The 22,240-nt window shown below is 28.2% G+C and overlaps 1 protein-coding gene and 1 pseudogene across 3 annotated transcripts; one reads left to right on the top strand and one right to left on the bottom strand.

The window, feature by feature from the left end:
* The first annotated feature begins 1,978 nt into the window (after positions 1-1,978).
* LOC137831819 (peroxygenase 2-like) lies at positions 1,979-3,730 on the top strand (annotated as a pseudogene).
* Positions 3,731-6,251: 2,521 nt separating this feature from the next.
* Positions 6,252-12,888, bottom strand: LOC137831818 (histone-lysine N-methyltransferase SUVR4). Of its 3 annotated transcripts, none has more exons than XM_068639652.1 (8): positions 12,566-12,888; positions 11,751-12,159; positions 10,111-10,946; positions 9,641-9,906; positions 9,330-9,396; positions 9,196-9,246; positions 8,903-8,996; positions 6,252-6,651 (listed from the first exon to the last, which is right to left on the bottom strand). In XM_068639652.1, exons 1-8 carry the CDS (start codon positions 12,746-12,748, stop codon positions 6,620-6,622), a joined length of 1,938 nt encoding a protein of 645 aa, XP_068495753.1. In that variant the 5' UTR covers positions 12,749-12,888; the 3' UTR covers positions 6,252-6,619. The 3 variants fall into 3 exon arrangements, with proteins under 3 accessions (XP_068495753.1, XP_068495752.1, XP_068495754.1); XM_068639651.1 differs by having other exon boundaries at positions 10,111-10,949; positions 12,566-12,766; XM_068639653.1 differs by lacking the exon at positions 12,566-12,888 and having other exon boundaries at positions 10,111-10,949; positions 11,751-12,259.
* Between the last annotated feature and the right edge of the window lie 9,352 nt (positions 12,889-22,240).

Below are 22,240 nucleotides of genomic sequence, written 5' to 3'. Positions count from 1 at the left end.
CATGATTACATCATCAATAATAATAAAAATAAATACTAATTTATGTTTATAGATTCAACTTTTATGTTGTTGTAGAGTTTAATTTTTTATTTTCTTCATTTAAAAAAAAAAATTTAAACTAAACATTTTTAATTTATTACTTTTTTATTTTTATTTTGTAAAAACTCATTTATTTATTCATTAATTATATTTCTAATTATTTTAAACATTAAAAATATTTATTTTTTAATGCATTCAAAATTAAAATTATTAAAAAAATAATAATTTATTATTTATTTAATTATTTTTAAAATGGTGCTAGATAGGGAAATAAAAAATAAAAGAGTGCTAGATAGGGAAATAAAAACAAAAGGGTGCTAGATAGGGAAATAAAAACAAAAGGGTGCTAGATAGGGAAATAAAAACAAAAGGGTGCTAGATAGGGAAATAAAGATGTAAATGGTACTAGATAGGGAATTGAGCAATTAGAAAAACCAAAATCACTTTTAATTATTTTTTATACATATAAAATGACACTTTATATATATTACAATAAAAAAAATATAAATTACATATTTAATAATAATTAAAATAAAATTATTAAATAATAATATAATAATAAAAATAATAAATTTGATTTTGATTTGATTTTATGAAAATATTTTTTATATGTATTTATAATAAAATAAAACTATTAAATAGAAATAAATATTTTTTACATCAAATATTTTAATTAACTAAAATTTACACAAAAAAATATCTTATATTTTATTATTCAAATATTTTTAAAGATAAGGGTAAATCTATAAACTTACATTCTACACATTTTTAAAATGTTGAAAATCTCCTTACAACCATCATATAACTCATAAACATCAATCAACTTTCCTCACAAATTCTATGTAACATACCTTAATATAAAACAACCTCATTTGCTTTACATTTTCTTCTCAAATAACTTCAAACTCACTTCCTCAAATCTTCTCTCCAATCCAAACACAACCTAAATGTAAAAATATTTTTTTATCTTTAAATAAAAACGTAAATTAATTCTTAAAACCTCACACACCTTTTTCACGTGGTATGTTAATGATTTTAGTGTTTCATTTTTTTTCATTTTTTAAATATATTCTATATTACATAATTCATAAATTTAAAAGTGTTATCTAGATTTATAAAATTCATAAGCCATTTAATATATATATATATATATATATATATAACTTGAAAAAGTAATCTCATATTCAAAAATTAGCTTATGAATTATAAAATATGAAATATATTTAAAAAAAATATTATTATAGATTACACCATCCAACTTCATCCGGATTATAAACTATCATCCCACCATAAATTTCATATATTTAAACTTTAAAAAAATTAAAATATAAAAACTCATAAAAATAACACAAGAACGTATAAAGGTGTAAGAATAAAAACTCTTGATGAAATGATTATCTTGTCCTTATTAAAAGTTTGGCCCAGCCAAACAAAAATTTCATATACTTTTTTGGACAAGACATGACAACAATTAGGTAACTTATTGTTTTTTCTTCTTCACATTTCACTCGTCAATCATTTAAACTCATTCCTCCATCAAGCAAATAGTTGAACTCATAAAAACACTCCAAAACTGGTGGAATCACCACACAAGCCAATTTGTAGCCGATAAAATAGAAAAAAAAAAAGTTATTGATTTGAAGCCATAAACAAGAAGTTGGAGAGAGAAAGAACTCCCTTTTAAGTATTTAATTTAATTATATATTTTGAACACGAAATCGAAGTCTTTGATTAAATTAAATTAATACTGTTATGAAATAGTATGAATTTAAATAATAAGAATGAAGAAATAATAAAAATGTGGGATTTTGAAGGTTTTGTGTGAAAGAGTGAGAGTGTCGTCACGTCAAGTTTCCTTTTTTGTTGCGTATGAAAGAATGATTGAACATCGAAGAACGACAAAATTGGGATTACGACAAGAAAAAAAGTAATAATATAAGATATCCAAAAGAACATGCCACGTGTCCAACAAACGCGAGTCACGAGGAAGAATCTGTCACTGGTAGCGTGCAGTGTCCCTTCTTCTCCTCTCTTCGCAACACTTCTTTCGTTCTTCCTTATTATTCTGCACCCACCACTTCCAACACTAACAAAACTCACATCACAACCAATTCCAAAGAAAACAAACCCATTTCCATTTCCTGAACCAAAACTCGCTTCTTCAACATGACAACGGTGGAAGCATCCAACGAATCCATGGCAACTGTGGCAGAGAAGGCACCAGTAACTGCTCAGAGAAAGGTCGCAGAGGACTTGGACACCAAGCTCTCCAAACCATGTGATCCATTCTCTTCTTATTTTGCTTTTTGTTTCAATTAATGATGTTTGTCGAAGTTAAGGATTTCTCTATGGACATTTTAGTTATGATGTAATCCAATTAAGGGTCCCAAAGGAGGAAGTTTTAATGGGGTTTGATCAAATTTGACCTTTGCACTTGCGGACTTTGAGTTTGTTTTTCTAAAATTCAGATTTGCCACGAGCTTTGAGTGCCCCTGACACAGAGAATGTGAATGGAACGTGGGGCTACAAACACAACGACATGTCAGTACTTCAGCAACATGTCTCCTTCTTCGACCTTAACAATGATGGTGTCGTTTACCCATGGGAGACATACAAGGGTAATGTTTTTTTGTATGTCTATTTTTATGATTTTGGTTCAATTCAATTGTATTTTTGTGTTCAGATATAACAAATGTATAAGTTTAGTATCCGAAGAAAATAAAAAAGTGAAACTAATTAAGCATATGATTGTAAAATTCTTCACCTTCTGTTAGTGTGTTGCTTTATGGATAAGCTTGTTTGTTTTTGTGATTTTGTAGGATTTCGTGCACTGGGTTTCAACATGATTCTTTCCTTCGTGTTTTCGATTGTTATTCATGTAGCTCTCAGTTATCCTACTCTTCCTGTGAGACACTCTTCCTGTATCATTTACCTTACCATTATTACTTCCACTTGTTACATGTTCTGATTTTTGTCACAGACATGGCTACCTTCACCTTTTTTCCCAATTCACATAATAAACATACATAAGGCCAAGCATGGAAGTGACAGTGGTGGCTATGACACAGAGGGAAGGTAAGTCCAGAAAATGACTCGTTGAATGTTAATCCCTACTTCAATAAATGGTAACACTGTGTTGTGGCTAAAACAACATTGCAGGTTCACGCCAGCAAATCTGGAATTCATTTTCAGTAAGTATGCTCGAGACGTGCCTGATAAATTGTCCTTGAGGGAGCTGTGGCACATGACTGAAGCAAACAGAGTTGCATTTGACTTCTTTGGCTGGTCCTCTCTTTTTCCTCTTTCTTAAACTTCTTGCATGCACAACAAATGTTGAGAATTCTGGACTGAAAATGGGTGAATCTCTTGAAACCATTGCAGGGTTGCTAGCAAATTTGAGTGGGGAGTGTTGTATATCCTTGCAAAAGATGAACAAGGGTATCTGACAAAAGAAGCTGTGAGGCGTTGCTTTGATGGGAGCTTATTTGAGTATTGTGCTAAACATCGCAAAGGTGCTGCTGGAAAGATGGCTTGACAACAGCTTCTTCAGATTTTCACTGTTAGGATTATAGTTTTCACTGTTAAGTTCACCAAAATTAGCAAACAAAATTGCGGTTTGTTTATACCAAATCGTCTACCAGTTATCTGTGTGCTCTTTTCTAGAAGACTAATGGCTGTTCCTGATTTCTAACTTCTTCTGTATTTCATCTTTTTCTCTCAATCTTTCACATACTTACAGATCAAAACTTAAAGAAACCATGCCATGAAACTTTTGAAAAACAAAATTGATCATAGGAAGACTCTTCCTCCTAAGGTATGATAATAGTTTTAGTTCTTTGAATTCAGACAAATTGGTTTTAATTGTTAATTAATTCTAACATTTTTTTTTATAATTAAGAGAGTATCATTGATTAATTCTCTTTTCAATGGATAATCCTAAAACAAATCCTTAAGATTTAATCCATCATGAGCATCCTGTCTTACATAGACTTAATTCCAAAAACAAAACCATTTTGAAATTTGAAAGTATTTAAATTAGTTTTAGAATAAAAATTGATCAACAAACAATTTCATTTAAATCGTTGACACTTTCTTATATTTTTGTTGGCCCTTTCATTTACCATTACACATTTAACACAAATCATTCTCTTTGTTGAAGCTGATAATAAACACAACTATTATTTCCATTACCCCTGTATAAGTTCTTAAACTATATAGAGGGAGCATTACTAATAATATTATTGAAATTTCATTTTAAATTTGATAAAATTATTTTACTTGAACATATATATATATATATATATATATATATATATATATAAAAGAGAAAACAGAGAGTAGGGATAGGAATATGTAGATGAGAGATGTAAGAGATAAAGCAAAGATAAACTATAAAGTGTATTTAGTAAAAGAAGAGATTATAGGGTTTTATAGAATATAAAATAATAGAATGTATGGTAGTGTACATAATGGAGGGTTGCTATTATTAACTAATGAAGGGTTGTTGTTATTAACTAATATTCTCCTTATGGTTGGATTAGGAACAACCATTAGTTTAGTCCGAAAAGAGTGAAAAAAAGGACCAGTCAATGACTTAGTAAGTATATCAACTGTTTGAGTGGTGTCAGGAATATGAGTAAGGTGAAGTTGCTTCTGTTGAATATAATCATGAGCAAAATGAAGATCAGGATCAAAGTGTTTTCTCTTAGGGTGCATGATAGGATTAGCAGCAAGAAGGACAACTCCAAGATTATCAATATAGATGGATGGAGTTGGAAGTGAAATGCATAACTCGTGTAGTATATTGGTTGTCCTCTTGATTTCGGCTAGAGTTGCTGCTATACTCGATCATGCTTTGTGAGACTACCTTTTGTTTGTAGGATTAGTACCAAGGAAAACTGTATACCTAGTGGTTGACTTCCTATCATCTGAATCTGAACCCATATCATCATATTTTATTTTGTACAATGACCATATTGACTGAACCATTCATTCCTTATCAAAACAAAATCTGATTGAAGTATGCCCTTATGATGCAAAAGGTTTTGGTAGTACATATTGAATGATTGAATGGTTGATAATAAATTAATTGTGGAGTCCTTGGCACCAATGTTTGAATACATTATAAGATATGAAAGAAAAAAAAAAGGCGGATAACGTTTCTTCAAATTGAGTTGAACCATATTTCTTTTTTTCCTATTTATTCTGGGAATAAAATTATATTTTATTTTGTACGATTGCTATACTGGTTGAACCATTAATTTTAATTATATGTTTATTCTATATTTTTCGACAGAATCTTAATTTGCAAATTGGATTAGAATGGATGAGGAATGTACTAACATACTTCCAACGTTATTGAAATGGAAGGAAGAATATTGATGTTTTTGAATTGGCTATGTTTAATGTAGTTATTTGATGTTTGGGTATGTTTTGAAATGGAAGAATACTGATATTTTATCTTAATTGAATTAGATAAAATTGAATTATTGATGTTTGAATATGTTTGAAATGAAATAAAAAAATATTGATTAATAACAAACATAGGTTCAATTATTTTATAATTATTGATGATTAAGTGGTAAAAGAGGTTGTAGTATTGACAACGGAAGTAGAAGAGATCATGAATAATTCTGATACCATGTAAGAGAAAATAAAGAGTAGAAATATGCAAAAGAGAGATTAAGAAAAAAGATAAATATAAACTATATAGTGTAATTTAGCATAGAAAAGATTACAAGAATTTATAAAATATAAGGTTTTATAGAATATAAAATAATAGAATATATGTTCATGTACATAATGGAGGGGTTGCTGATATTAACTAATGAAGGTTTGCTATTATTAACAAATAATATAATTTAAAGATTAAGAACTTACATAATCATGCTTATTTTAGTGTTTAATATTATAAAATTATTGGTTGGATATGGTAAAGACGTAAGAAACTATTAGCGCATAAAGGACTAATAGAAGAGAATACTGAATTATAATCAATCAACCATTAAAAGTTTTCAAAAACTTGTATTGATTTTACTTTTCTTAATCTAAATATTTTTTTATTGACTCTTGTAATAGTAATGTTCTCTTAAAAACTCTACACATTTTCAACCTTCTAAACTTGTAATTTTTAAAATATTTTATATTTGTAATACATGAATTTATTATAATTCAAACTACACAATCTTAATTATAAAAATCCAAAAAAAAAATGACATAGAAGAATTTTTATACCAAAAGTGTCTTAAAATATCAATCTCCTATTCTTTTAAATTCACATGGAACTCCTTAGATTTCCCTTAAAGGGCGAGATGTTACAAAACAATTAACAACAAAAGTCAAAAGCACTTTTGCAAACAAAATGAACAAATAAAAGTGAAAACTATTCTCACTTGTACGTCTAGCCACCTGAATATTTATTTTCCATCCCAAATGATGAATAGTAACTAAGCATCGGCATCTAAATCGATGGCACCCAGTTGATCATGGATTGCTTCGCAGAAGGTGTCTTTGGAGAGAAAATGTCAAAAGACAAACTTCATTCACTTTGATTGCTTCTGTTCATACATTCCTCTTCTTTTCATGAACTTGGTTTTTTCATTTTTCCTTTCCCTAGTAAAAGTTGAGCAATCATAAATCAAAGTCTTCTTATTTAGTCGTTCAAGCAGCAACAATACAAAAATTATTTATTAGAACATAATTGTTAAAATACGTTTATTAGAAGCACACTTTAAAAAGTTGTTTAGAATTTTAACTAATATGTATACCTAATTGTCCTTTTTATTTCCTACTCTTTTTTTCTCTCTTTCATTGTACCTTGGATTAATCTACAGTTTCTATATAGAAGAGACTTGGACAAGCTCTCTGAAATGTTAGCTCTCCTGTTTTTCTCAAGTTGATATCTGAGCAGCATCTCCTTGTCAACAACCTCCACAATTCTGAAGGCAGAATCTATCTCACACGTGTCACACTTCTCAAGCATGTGTTGCCCACACACCCCTTCTATTTATGTCCCATTTCAAACCTTACTTGTCCTTCCTTGTAGTTTGAATGTTTGGCTCCCATTTACTCTTTGTAAAGTTTTCGTTTTACTCCTCTTAGGTTCTCCCACCATTAGTTATAAAAGTTTTTTTAAAATTTCTCCTTAATTAATGGATGACCATAACCAATAAATCTTTGTAATTGATCCATTGAATATATTTAATTATGGGTATTTCAATGTCTTAGAATTATATCACTCTTGAAGACTATGAAGTCCAACCTTGAAAGTTGAAGATAGTTTTTCAAGGTATCTTGAAAATGTGACAAACATTAAATATTCATTATTTATGTATGATGAAGTCTTACTCTCCTTCTCTATATAAAGAGAACTTATTAGGAAGAGAAAAAACAAGCAACTGAAAAAAAATAACATAGAAAGTATGATAGTATTGATATCCACATGAGATTAGAATCCTAATAAAGAGATTAGAGAAACATTGTATTTCATTCTTATTGAATGAGATTAAGTGTTACTCTTAGTGTGAGAGAAACAAATATTGTAATCTTTTCAAGTTGAAGAAGTTTTCTCACTGGTAAGAAATTATTGGTGTTATTATTCTATTTTACTCTATTTTCTTTTGTTTGCATATTGCTTTCACAAGTGTCCATTTTGTACTTACGAAAGGAGGGGAAATTAATTCTGATTTATCTATTTTGCATTAAGACTTATACTACTTTTGAACTAATTTATTTTGTGTCTTGTTTTGCATCCCCATCTCTTTAATTTTTAGCTGATCACTTAGGACATCTCCACTCATCAAAAGTAGAGAAAAAGGTTATTCTTCTCGACAGAATATTTTGCTCATGATATATCCTCAAATTTTGATAAGTTCTCAGCAAGAGTCAACAAATGGTCTTCCTGAAATATTTGTAAGTTCACCTTTTTTGAACATACTCCTTTCTTATCTCCTTCTATACAGGATTTTCATTGAGTCCAACTTTTGTCATTAATTGAGTCCTTTGTTCCTCTTGCTTCTAACAACCTAAATGCCACCCATAATCCACCAAAACCATATCATCTTCCATCTGGAAAGAATATTAGATATCACTTGATTTATGCATTAAAGTTTGACCCAATGGTAAAGTTGATCACCTCAAAGCTAGATTGGCAACCAAAGGATGCAATCAGATCTATTGCAGTTGATTAGTGATGGCGCCCAGAATGACTATTGTGTCTTTTCCTTGCCATGATAAATATTCGTCATTTTATTTGAGAAAAGTAGTTCTAAAGAGTTTGTTGGATCCAATGACCAACTTGGATTGAATTTATTTTTCTTCAACTTGGTACATATGTTTCAAGTTCTTGGGAAATAATAGCATAGACTCGTAATGGGCTTACAATAGGCTTTACTAAATAGTTGTTGAGTTCCTCCCTTTCATTGCATTTCATATTAATCTAGAGTTCAATATAATATGAGAACATAAGAGATACTTGTCAAAGCTATCTAAAATATATTTTCTTTTTTCCTTTGCTCAAGTGTAATAAACAATATCCAGAGATTAAGTGGAGAAGGTTGCAGACTTTCCCTAACATTATTAAATTTACCTATGCCTTTTGCATTAATTAGGTTAGATTTTAGTAATAAATTACTGTGTAGTCGAAGGCTATGCATATATAATTGACATTCCAAACGTTGTTCACATATAGTGTCTTCTTCCAAAGATTAAGTGTAAAATTTATGTTACTTTTAATGCTGGGATGCAAATTGATACGAAGTGCATCTTCGAAAAAGTAAAAAACAAACATTTATTTATATTGTATGACGCATCTAGGGGTGAGTATTTCCACAACTAAGGAGAACAATTGATTAATTAAACTAACCTTTTTGTTTCTTATCACGGCATAAGGTGCTTCCACAAGAACACCGAAATGCTTTAATAGGATGATCTTCATCAGCAAAATCAATACCATAATCCTGCACATAATGTCATTTACGTATGAGGATTGATTATGATAGTAGCGTCTCTGAAATTCTAATTTTATTTTATTGATAAAATATATTGAGTGTACTTTTAATTTTAGTTTTTATATAGATAAATTATTTTATATTGTGAATTAAATAATAAACAAACGCACAATAAAAAGCCCGGCTCATTATGGTCCAACTGACTTACCCATGTCAATTCCTCATACGCACTCACATTCTTGTTGGTAAAGAAGGCAAGCTGCATAAATGGAACAAAAACAGAACTTTTATTGTGTTACTAAAAAATAAGAACATGTGAATATAAAATCAACCAATCATTACATGATAATAATGGTGATCTGGACTCTCTATTTCAACGGGAATGTCTATGAGATTTGCATCATAGCATCTGCAATTTAAATGATCAGTAAGTAACTCATTTTGTATGAATGGTATAAGATTCAATTTTCAATAACATATTTAAATTAAAGAACTGTCGAACTAATAACATAATTAAAGAAACATTTTAAATGAAAGCAAGAAGTGGACAAAGAAGTTGTTGTTGATTGAATATCACTTAGCAGATAATTAAATTCTAGTATTCACCAGACAAAGTTGAATTTCAGAAAGGTTTCATTTAGGAACATGATTACCTATGATTGACGAACCTTCCAACATTTCCATTATATGTTGCATCTAAACATAGTGCCTCCTCATCCTTTAACCCCTTTTCTGAGCCCCAGTCCGCATCAAGAGTTAAAGGATATGTATGTCTTTCATTCCAACTCTCTTCCATTATCCTATCGTATAACTCCATATTGGTTAATATTTCTCCAACATATTCACATATAAAAGTTCCTTTTGGCAAATCTTCTAACGTTCTAAGGCCCCAACCTTTACCTTGTCGAGTTAAGAACACCTGAAGAAGAAAAGACGACAATAGATTCATCAAATCGAATACAACGATTGTAGCACTCCTAATGATGCACCGATCCAATTGCAAGAACAACAACTATCACTTTGGAGGCTTTTGACTACACAGCTAAATTTTGTACAGCGATTTTCTCATGATTGTTATCAATTGGCATTAAGTTATTGTAAGAGTATTCAGAGAATTTCATACCTGCAATTTGCATGTAATACCTCGTTGCACTAATCGATTCCCACAAAGCATGTGACATCCGCATTTCCTCCAACATTCCTTTATAAATTTCCTAACCATATGCCCCTTGCATCGTTCAGGCATGTACTCGTTCTTGGACTTCTCTAAAGGGCACTCTTGACAGTACACATAATGATGTTCTTGGGGTTCATTCTTCATAGTCACGCAAGCTTTTAGAAATTCTTCTTTCAACAAACCTTGAGGAGTGTAAGCAAACTCTCCACCAGTTTCCCGAGCACACGCACAAGGCAATGATGATGAAAGACAGTCGCCTGAACAATCAGAACAGCAACCCTCATCCGAAATCCGGGCTAAAGAAATACTTACAATAGCACTTTGATATATTGTATTGTATGGTATGTAATTAAACTTTGGCAAGGCGTCACTACCAAATTCATCTATTAATGATATTTTCACCTTTTCTGAACCTTTTGTTATGTCACTGATAAAATTAAAGGGTTTCCTTTCTCCTTGAATAACGTGTTGTTGTGAATGCGAATTGACCTGGTTGGAATTTGATCCCTTTCGAAGCCCCAACTTGAGAAAAATACTACAAAGATCATTCAATAGCTTTGCCGTAGAAAATGGAGGGTCAACAGTTTTGCAAGAGCTAAGGTACTTCCTGTCCATGAACCTCATAACAACGTCCAAATCAGGAATACTGAAGTTTAGTCCTGACAAGGCTGAGTCACAATTCAAAGATATTTTAACTTCTTCAAGACGTGAAGAACTAGCGATCGTAATATTACTCTGCAAAACCTGATCCTGAGTTGACAGAGGTTTAACACAAATATCTCCTGCTGAAGAAAATCAACAAGAACTTAACTACACATCAATAATTATCACAAAAAACAATATGAACTGAAAACAACCACATTGTTGGATATCAGAGCTTAATAACATCTATCCTATAATGATTTGTAAGATAATTAGGCTAATAGTGATTTATTATATATTATATAAGAAATTAAATTGAAAGGCTGAAATTTGTTATATTGGAATGAACATGGTGTTTGTTCCTATATTCAATTAGTTGGTATCACTAGAGTCATAGATATGAGACAATGTCTATTGTCCATTTTGGTGTTAGTAACTCTTGAGATGATTTTATCTTAAAAGACATTTCATTAAGACCAATTTTGTAGTATATAAATAGCTGCAATACTAAATTTAGAAACCCTGAAACCAATTTATAAGATTTAAGATTAAAGTACACTTAAGATCAAATTATTAAAAGGAAACTTTCAAAGAAAACAAACCACATACAAGCAACTTTCATTTTCAATTTCAAATTCCTAAAAAAATCCTTTTTTTTCACAAAATATAAGAAAAAAATTTAAATTGTTCTTATATAATTTTTTTAATTTTCAATTCATTCATAAACTAATCTTTTCTTATAAAAAAGATATTTTTTTCTGAAAGTCTTTAAGAAACTCATCCAAACATCAACCATGGATACCTACACAGTGTGGCTAAGCTCTTAAATCTAAAGAAAAAACCTACATACGAATGTTAACCAAAAGGGATTCATGCATCCCATAAAAATCAATGCAAATGTTTTAATTTAAAAAGAAGAAATTTTACAAGGAAAGCAGGGTTACCATTATGATTCGTCGAAGTGAGTAACTTGGGTTTCTTAGCTCTTGGCTTCACAGTGTTATTCTCGAACTGGCCACGGGGCCCTGCAGATGAAGCTTTCTCAGGGTAAGATTCTCCATCTTTAGCTGCCCCACGAGGTAAATTAGAGATCTTTTTTACCTCACTGAACGTTGAATGTGATGCCTGTGAACTGGTTTCGGGCTTAACATCTTCCGTTATTGTTTGAGATGGCTTAATGTTTTTCCGCTCAAAGTTCTTTGATGATATTTTTCTGTCTTCTAGACTTAACATTTTGCTTGAGCTGTCCATGGTTAATAAATGACAGTCGTCACTATCTACCAAGGACGGTTCCCCTGTTGAGTTTTGTCCACCATAACCACTGCCATTAGGTTTTCTCTCACCTTCAACTACCTATTTAAAGAAGGCAACGGCATTAACTTTTAAATTATGCAGGAAAAACAAAAACTAAGCCAAATTCTCAACTTCTCGAGGACGCTTCCAAGTATGTAAATTGAGTTTTAAATTTTGTGATTTTAGTTTCTTATGTGGATTTTCCGAAAGATATTTAATAATATTATTTTACTATTGGTTGATATTATAACAATTAACATGTTTTAACTATATTATTGATAATCGTGAAAAGTAGAGTTATAGTTAAATCACATCAACATAGTGTCAGATGATAACTAATATTATTTTATGTGATCATCTAGTATCACGCTAACAAAAAAAAATTCACATCTAAAATTTTAGAATTAAAAGTTACAACCAAAATTTGCAAGTGTGTGTAAAATAAAACAATGAATTTAGAGGAAACCTTGTCTTTGTCAAAATCAAAGTACGCATCTACCAGTGTTCGATAAGTATCATCTTCAATAAGTTCCCAATTTCCTTCATAAACTCTTAGTAGCTTTATCAACACTGGCTTCACCTCCTCCATAGAAATTCCTAAGGTCATCATAAAGCTAAAGGCCTTCTCAGCTCTTCCAGTAGGGGCCATGATAGCTCCAACAAATAAGTGCCACCTGAATCAAAACACTACCAAAGAGAGACACCTGTACAAAAAGACTGTGCTCTAACGACCTTTACCAAAGCTACGTATCAGTTTGGATTTTATATGACCAAATATTATTCTTCTTCCTGTACAGGTTCGAAGAATTAAAAATAATGTTAGAGGGAAGCTTCAAATTATGAAAGGTGTAACGTATAAATATATATATATATATATATATAAGAGTTTCAACTTATTTACTAAAAAAAATATTATAGGAAAATATTTTTTTGTAAAAGTTAAATATAAACTATCTTATTTATAAATGTTAAGAAACAGTTTACAAATAATATATATATCGTATTTTTTTAGGTAAATAAGTTGAATCTCGGTCAAATTATATATCTAAAAGAATTAGTAAAAAATCGACAAATGAATGAGAAACTCTACTTAATCACATTTGTAAATGGTTAATTGTAAATCTATTTACTTTTAGGAGTTTCTTTAGAACTTTTCTAATTAAATTTTGATCATGAAAAAATGTGGTCTGGGAATCTAAGATAAAATGAAGTTGAGATTTGGATCAATAACTTGTTATTTGAAATAATGAGCTAAATAATAATTTAACTGTCACTAAAACAACAAAAACAGCCAAAAAAAAAAGTTGGATGTTTTTAACTTCTACCAAAATGACATTGAAATGTTATTGAATACTTATTTTCTTTGTATTTTAAATTAAGTAATGTGAGGTCAAGGAAAGTGAGGAATTGATGCTCATAATTTACTGTTTCCGTATGAGGTCGAGTAGAGTTGAGATTGGTGTCCATAAAATACAATTTGCATTAAGTATAGTGAGTTATGATAGAGCAAATTGAATGAGATCTCAAGTTCCTAGATATTAGGTGGTGAGGAGTCGATAGGCAAATACTAAAGGCATGCCTTGACACTACAGTGAGATACACTGGGGTTGGATCAACAATAATCTTACCATGTGAGTAGCATAGTCGAGTTTCTCGGGGTACCGACAAGGTGGTCAGTACAATGTGACTTGTGAGTAGTTATTGTTGAATAGTTAGCTTATTTTACATTTATCAAATCTACAATTATCATGTTATGTTGTATGTGAACAGATATTTTGAGAGATGAAAATGAAGCTTCTAAATCTCAGGGATAGACTACAATAGGAAATAGTTGTGTAATACATATAAATATATAATTTTATATCTCATAATAGAATCTCATACTAGTAGAAATTCCTCTTTAAACTTGATATAGTGTGTGCATCGAGGAATACATGACTAACCTTATATATCTCAAAACTCGTATAAGCATTTATGGATAAAGAAACACCTCTGCATATAGGTCGTGAATCGTGACACCAATCCTCATGCCTCTTCATTTCCCAACCCTTAGATTTTTTTCACATATCTCAAAGGGGGACAAGCTTCCATCCTACTTCATACCAAGGACTCTTTAGTCTACAACCTCAACCTAAGGAGGCTAGGAGAGATGACCAAGTACAACTCGGTTGTTCAAAGAGAAATAAAAAAATTTCTTTCAAAAAACATAGGCTCTCAACACTTAAAACCTATAGAGCTTGAGATACTGGTGTATTTGATACATTCTAACTGAAGTCTTAATGAGATTGAGAATGCAAATTAGACTAAATAATGATTAAAAATCAATTAATACTCTAATCAGTTCGTATTGTCAAGCAGAAAAAATAATCTAAAAAATCGTGATAATATAAGCATAATATGAATAGAGCTTTCACTCACCTTTGTAAATAAGTGAATGTCACCTGGTGAAAGATACATTTTCATACTGCAACTATTGCTCTGATTTCTGAATACTAACATGTATGTTACACATCCCAACCAAAACCCTACAAATAACCGAGACCCAAGAAATAGTCAAGACACGGGATCTTAAAACTAACCAAATAAAAAAAATATTTTCTCAATTTATTTAGAAACAAAAAAAATATATATATATATATATTAATTATATTCTTATCCATCAATGAAAATTAGTATTGTGCACTGAGTATAATAATAGTAATTATTTGTTCCGTCGTTGCAAAAGCTAAATAATTTTGCAATATATCTCTAAAATAAAAAACGAAAGATTTCAGGATAGAATTATGTTCAATTTATAAGAGGGTGTTTGCAAAAACTCTTCTACCTTCCATGTAAATCTAACATTTTTCTCTGCCAAGCTTAGTTTAGAACTAGAAAAATGGGAATTGAAACTAGAAAACAAACACACGCCAAATGTAAATGTAGATACAAAATTTTGGGGTTTATTTTCAGAATAAAAACAAACAGAAATCGAGCACATTTGCATCAATGTTAAATTATATTTGTATTCATCTAAATAGTATATTTTGATATAATGTTATAAGTTAAAAATTTGGGGAGAGTTGGTTGGAATTTATGGTAAGTAAGGAAAAGGAAATCACACAAAATATCAATACTGTCCTTTCAAGGGAAAAAAAGAATTCGGGGGCTCAGTTCCATTTCACAGCCAGAGAGAATAACTTAGAGCACCTCTTTCAAGCATTTTTATATCCTTTTTTTAAATAGTTCCCACATAATTTCATTCATTATTTCAAATTATGTATGTCTTTGTGAAGAAACAAAACAAAATCTTTTGGAGTTCTCGTAATCAACTCTCTTTTTATTGTTATCTATATATTTGATATTCTCAAACATTTATTCTCGTCTATTATCTTTTATTCCCATTTATTACTTCAATTTTAATGTTAATTTCAAAAATAACAATAATTAAAAAATTATTCATAATTAAATTTTTATAATAATTGAAAACAGAATTTTCATATTTAAATATATCATAAAAAATTATAATATTTATATAAAAATAAAACATTTACCATGTGCTAATTACAAACCACTAAACGTTCATTTGAGACCCACAACCCGCACCCGTAGATAAAGCAAGAAGAAGAAAAAAACCACTTTCTTTACATTTCTTAAGTAATATAAAGAAATAAATAATAAAATTATAGGAAAAGTTTATTTATTTATACTATTTTATTTATTACTGCTTGAATATTGTAAGAAAACACAATATAAAGAAATTAAAACTGGTAAGTGAGTTTATTAAATTTTATTATAATTCCTTATTGTAGTTCTTAAAAAGTCATTTCTTTAAAAATTTAAATTTAAATTTAACATAAACAATAAATTTATTTATTTATAACTATATATCTATGTCTATGACAGTATAAAGGAATTACTTATTTTCCTATGTACACATCTTACTTTTAAACATAACTTTGATACAATTAAAACCTATTAATATCACAAAAATTTGATAGATTAAAATCACACAGTTGAAGTAAAGACCCATTCATACAATTGAAAACCTGAGAAAGTGCAATGAAGTCAAAACTTGCATTTTAGTTCCCATTTAAAAATAATTTTCCCATAACTTCTGTTCACCTATTTCCCTCCATGATTTTAATATCCAAATTTTAATATTTTTACAATTTTAAACCAATCCTAAATATGTATGTTTACTTCTTTCAATCTTTTGTAATTAATTAAAGTATTTCTTAATTGCTCCTTAAATAAACATGCTAGCTAGCTATATAGGGTTCCATTAGACTAAAAAGAACTAAAATATAGAGCAAAAATTAAGGATAGAAACAAAAAGGCAAATTATATGAAGCCAGCAAAATAAAATTGTAAAAAAAAGAATGAGACTAGATTGACATGAAAAATATCAAAAGTTAGAATTTAATCAAAACATTTGATTAACTATTAATTAAAGTATTTTATATTTCAATTGGTCAATTGGGTTATCATATATTACGATTTTAGTTTTTTCATTAATGGAAATCCACTAACATAACATAACATTGATATAATGAGAACATGAAAGCTTAAAATTGTACATTTGGAATACTTGAAATTTTTTAATAATACAAGTATGATACACAGTACCAACTTGTAATTAAGATAAAATTGAAATTTTCATTTTTTAAAAATTACTTTTCCATAATTTTAACCCTTCTATTTGTCCCATAATTTTAGTCCCTAGATTTTGGAATTTTTAAAAAAGGGTCCATAAGTAGATTTTTTTTTCAATTTTTGCTTTTCAATTTGTTAAAAAAATCTTAAATAACTATGTTGGCATAGGGTTACATAAGACTTAAAAAAAGGTATACCAAATTTTTGAGGATTGGAATTAAAATACATTTTTTTTCTAAAATCAATCAACTGCAAAAAAAAAAAAAAAAGACTCAAATCATGTACCAAACTTGGCCAATTATGATTTAGTCTATTTAATGGTGTACAAAATATATTAATCATCACTTTTTGCTAGCTTTTAACTTAACAGGGCATAAATGTTTTTAAGCCACTCAATTTGACATAATTATTTTTAGGTTTTCAAAAAATAATTAAAAATTAGCCCATAAAAAACACAACTAATTTTAATCCTTAAAAAACCAACAAAATATAAATTTCTAAAAAATTTACATATTCACTCATGGAACCAATTTCACTTATAAAAAAAATTAACATATGGCATACCTTATTTTAGAATAGATTAACTATCACATGTGTACATTAATGATGTGTCATTCATTTACTACATAAACAAAAATATTAATACAATGGGTACAGTAAGACCAATACCATTTTTTTAAAACTAATCTTTGCTAATTATTTTTAAGAACTCAAACAATAATTTTTTTTAAATAACTAATTTATAAAAAAAATAACTAAAAATTAATTATAAGAAGGTTAGTTACTAAAAATATATTTAAATATTAAATTCAAATTCCAAATGGTTAAATATAATGACTTAAAAAATATTGAATATTTGATTATTTAAATAAAAAGTTAATATAAAAAAAATTATATTAACTTATTCAATATTTTATTATTAAAAAAATCATATAAATAGAAAAATCAATTATATCAATTGTCCAGGTCTCAATTTAAAATAATCATCATCTTTCTATAAACCATTTTATTTTCCTTCTTTGTCTTCTCTCTAGATTTCTAATTACAACCTTCATTATATTAAGGGAGGGAGACCACCTATGTACTTTTGTGAGTGAATAGAGCAAAGTTTAAGTTCCAATTTTTATTTACATATGGTTTTTGTTGTTCTAGGATTAGTATTTTCTAAATCAATATCCTAGTCATGTATTCAAATCATTTATCAAACTCTCTTGTGCATGTTAAGTTATTCTTACTCTCTCTAAGAATTGGAGTTCTTTATGAGTGTTCATCTTTCTAATGAGGTAAGGAAAACTAATTTTATCTTTCAATAGAGCTGCAGGCTAGAGGATCTAAACATGAATGTCATAAGTTTTTTTATATTTATCTTGCATAGTTGTTTTGTTGAGTGAAATAAATGTTATTTGATGAAAATTGTTTAAAGTTTAAACAATTAGATAAGTGATTAACTGTTTAGTTTGATTGTGAGATTTGTTTCAAAGTTTGAGTATCATATATAATTGTAAAATTGTGATTTAAATGAGATATATTTGTGTGTGTATATATACACACATATCAAGACTATATATATATAGGCTATTTTTTAGTTGTTGGGATATTCTATGCCTTAAATCCACTAAACACTAACTCTTTGCTCAAACGGATTAAGAATGGTGTTCTCTACCTCAAATCCGCGCTCAAGCGGATTGAGATACAATTTTTTATGAGCTATTTACCTCAAATCTACTCAATGTGTCCACATTCAATATTAATATGTACATTTATTATGAATTCATCTATATGAAAATATTTTGATTCTATTGATGTATTGAAATCACGAATACTAATAAGTGATGAATACTACTAAGTGATGAGAGTAAGAAGAGATTTGTGATATATATTTAATGTGAATGTAAATATATTAACTTCTACATAGAAGTAGAGTGTCACAAAATTGAAAACAAGAGTAATTTCTTAATGTTAAGTAAAGAGCAAATTCAAATTCAAATGCTTTTCTTAATCCGTAAATCCTATGAAGGAGTGACAATCCCAACTACAATCAATTTTTTTAATAAAAGTTATAAAAAAAAATCAATCGTGACTACAATAATTTTTTTATAAATACTGCCGGTACTAGGTCATAGATAAAAATAAATAAATAAAGAATTAGCAGCATAAAAAAATTACACCAATAGCACACAAAAACTAAACTCAAAAGAATAAGTAAATGCTGTTTATTTCTACCATTTCTACTGGTAATACAACAAATTTTTAGACAAACAAAGGTAAGTTTAAAAGGAATCGAAACCTAATGATATGTTCACATAAAAATAATAACAATGAGATAGTTATTCATATGATCAATAAAGAATGCAATTTCTTTCAATTCCAGATTTAAACTCTTCTTCCTTTCAAACCATGACAGCACATATGAACAAGACAAATACATTGCTCTGAAAACAAGAGTATAGTTTAAACACCTACTCACCTGGATAAACAAAAAGAGCAATGAAGATAATCACATCAATCTGAGAATTGGTCTTTCAGACGCGACTGAGATAATGCCGTTCAAATGATGAAAAAGCTGCAATGATGAAAAAGCTGCAGTAGTGAAAAGACGGAGATGAAAGGGCAAGGAAGAGGAATGGTTACTGTTTATTCGCAATCATAACTTTTTCCAATTCAGAGTATAAATAGGGACCGTAACGGTTCAGTACCCGGTTAAAAGTATTTACATTTAGGTTAAACTGGGTATATGATTTTTTTTTAATTTTTATATTTAAATAGAGCAATAAAATAGTCATATTAGTTTCAAAAATTATTTTCAGTTATTTATATTTCAAAAATATGATTTTATTTTTTCAAAACATTAAATTTACAAGGCTAAAGCAACAATTGAAAAATTATTTTAGTTCTCTACGGCCTAGGAACTAAAATAAAAAATACCAAAAATAATTATTTTTAAATTTAACTGATAAATTTATACAGTATTTCTCGAAATAAAAATACAATTAAACTTTTTATATATAGGGATTAATGAAATTATAAATTTAGTTAGTGTTTTATTTTTTAAAATATAAATACAATTAAAATTCATAAATAACTGAAATTATATCAATCAACTATCAAGTGGTCAATTTTTCTATTTTTTGATTCATAAAATAATTAATTACATTGATTATAATTTGTGTTGTTTTAATTATTTGAGCATTCAATAAAATAATACAGGTAAATATATATATATATATATATAATTATATGTTTTCAAGTAATTTTAAATTTAAAAAATATGTTGAAATCAACGCAACATTAAAAACATATCATTGATCAGTTAATCAAATATCATTCAATTGATTATCAATTATGTAATACTTCAAAAATCAAATATATTTTTAAATAAAATATCTAATACTTCGAAAATTAGTATTTATTCTATGTTATAAATTGGCAGGAAGAGTATGTCAGAGAGATAGAATGTGGTGCGAGGTTACAAAATATATCATAAGTGTGTAGTTATTTTTTTTATGAATATAACAATTTATTTTTATTATTCTTTTAGTTAATTTTACTTAATAACATTTTTTTTATTTGTTTTGGTTAACATTTACTGTAAGTTTTACATATTAATGGAATTATTAAGATTAGTTATTCAACTAAAATATTATTTTTATAAATATAATTAAAAATAAAATAATAAAACATGTACAAAAATATTTTAATTAATTATTAAATTAAAAGTCTTCTATATTAATTACTATAAATGCTTCAAATTAAGACACTAATAATCAATATACTAATTAATATTTTTTAAATTGTTTGAAATCGAGACAAATTATTGTTCCTTACTTCCACACTCAAAACTTATTTTTTAATCAAAATTATCTAGACAATTAAAAATATTTTTTCACAAATTTTGTTTAAACTTATTTTTTAATTAAATTATCTAGACAATTAAAAATATTTTTTTCACAAATTTTGTTTAGTATAATACTTTATTTTATGAATAAAATCACATATATGAAATTATATGATCAAATAGTTTATTTTTTAAAGTATTAAATACAAAACTCATTGTTAAAACAATACTTATCTTCATTTTAATTGTGTTCTAAATTATATAAATTAAGACATTATATGATGGTGAGAAGCTGAGAGAAAATTATTACATTGCTAGAACACAATATCAGTGTACAATTTTGTACAATCAATTCTCCTTGACTGGGGTTTATAGACATGAAGCATTTAGAATTGGTTAAATATTAGTCTCTAATAAGTAATGTTTAATATGAGTAGTCTTAAAAGGTGTTTATTTGTTGCTTTCTATTTTATGTAGGTTTGTACTTACATTAACCTATAATGTATAATGTATGAAAATTGTTAAAATAGAGTTTGTTCAATTTGAAATGAATATGATAACATTATATGTTGATTCTGATATCATTTTGTGTAATTGTTATGTTTTTTCTATTATAATTGTATTTGATACATGAACATAGTATATTATAGGTCACTGAAAGTATATTATGGTTCTTCAAGTGATTTGAAAAAATGGTTTTCTCACTAGCTTACAAAATTGGCAAGTCACACAATTTCTCAACTTGTTTTCAATTATTTGGATACCTTTGTATGAGTCTTTGTGCCATAAATCAACATTAATGTGCTTAAAAATTTTATTTGCTCCTCCTCCATTAGATTTAGAGAATAACTTTTAGATCTCATTTTCATTTTGAACACATCTTGCCTTTTATGTCTTTGATCAAACAATTCAATTAAGACTTTGAAACATTTTTCCACAAACTGTGCTCTAAGCAAATTTTGGTCAATGTCATCAGAGATATATTCCAAACTTGTCAAGCTCTCTAAAAGGTTTCTCATCCTTGTTTATATGTTTTGTGTAGTCACTATCTATTAACCACGAGTCCTCATAAGTGTTGGTTGTAGTAAGACATGCTACAATAAAGAGTTGTTCATCTTCTTTCTTCTCTAAGGTCACATTTGCCTTTTTATTTATTTATACATGCAAATTTGTTTTACATGTTCCAAATCACTGTATTTTTTACACTTCACATCTGACCTCCACTAACATTTTTCATTTGCATGATTTATCTTTGCAATGTGAACAAAGAGGAATGTTCTCACCTAACTAATTGTTGGAGTTTTCTTTCCTTTTGTTCTTTCATTTATTCTTCTTTTTAGTTTTTATCACTTTTAAAATTTTGTTCTTTTACATGAAAAGCACATTGTACATTATTCTATTGTTTCATTGTTTTTTTTTTCTTCTCTTGAGCCTATAAATTATTTATCATTTCTTCTAAGATGATAGCTAATAGGTCCGCTTCCACTATTTTACTAGTAACAAAAAAAAATTTAACAATTTTTTTCATCAAGAAAGGGTTTCTCGAAAAGTTGCAATTATTTCTTATACCTGTTGGTTATTCAAATTTTATTATTATTAATTCTGATTTTATTACCCTTAAACTATTTTAGTGTTATATTGCATTAATGGTTAGTTTACAAGTTTGTTACT

The sequence above is a fragment of the Phaseolus vulgaris genome, chromosome 6, assembly GCF_000499845.2.
Source record: "Phaseolus vulgaris cultivar G19833 chromosome 6, P. vulgaris v2.0, whole genome shotgun sequence".
In the NCBI taxonomy this organism is placed as follows: Eukaryota; Viridiplantae; Streptophyta; class Magnoliopsida; order Fabales; family Fabaceae; genus Phaseolus; species Phaseolus vulgaris.
The sequence above is the reverse complement of the archived record's forward strand: the minus strand, read 5'-3'. Positions and strand labels throughout refer to the sequence as shown.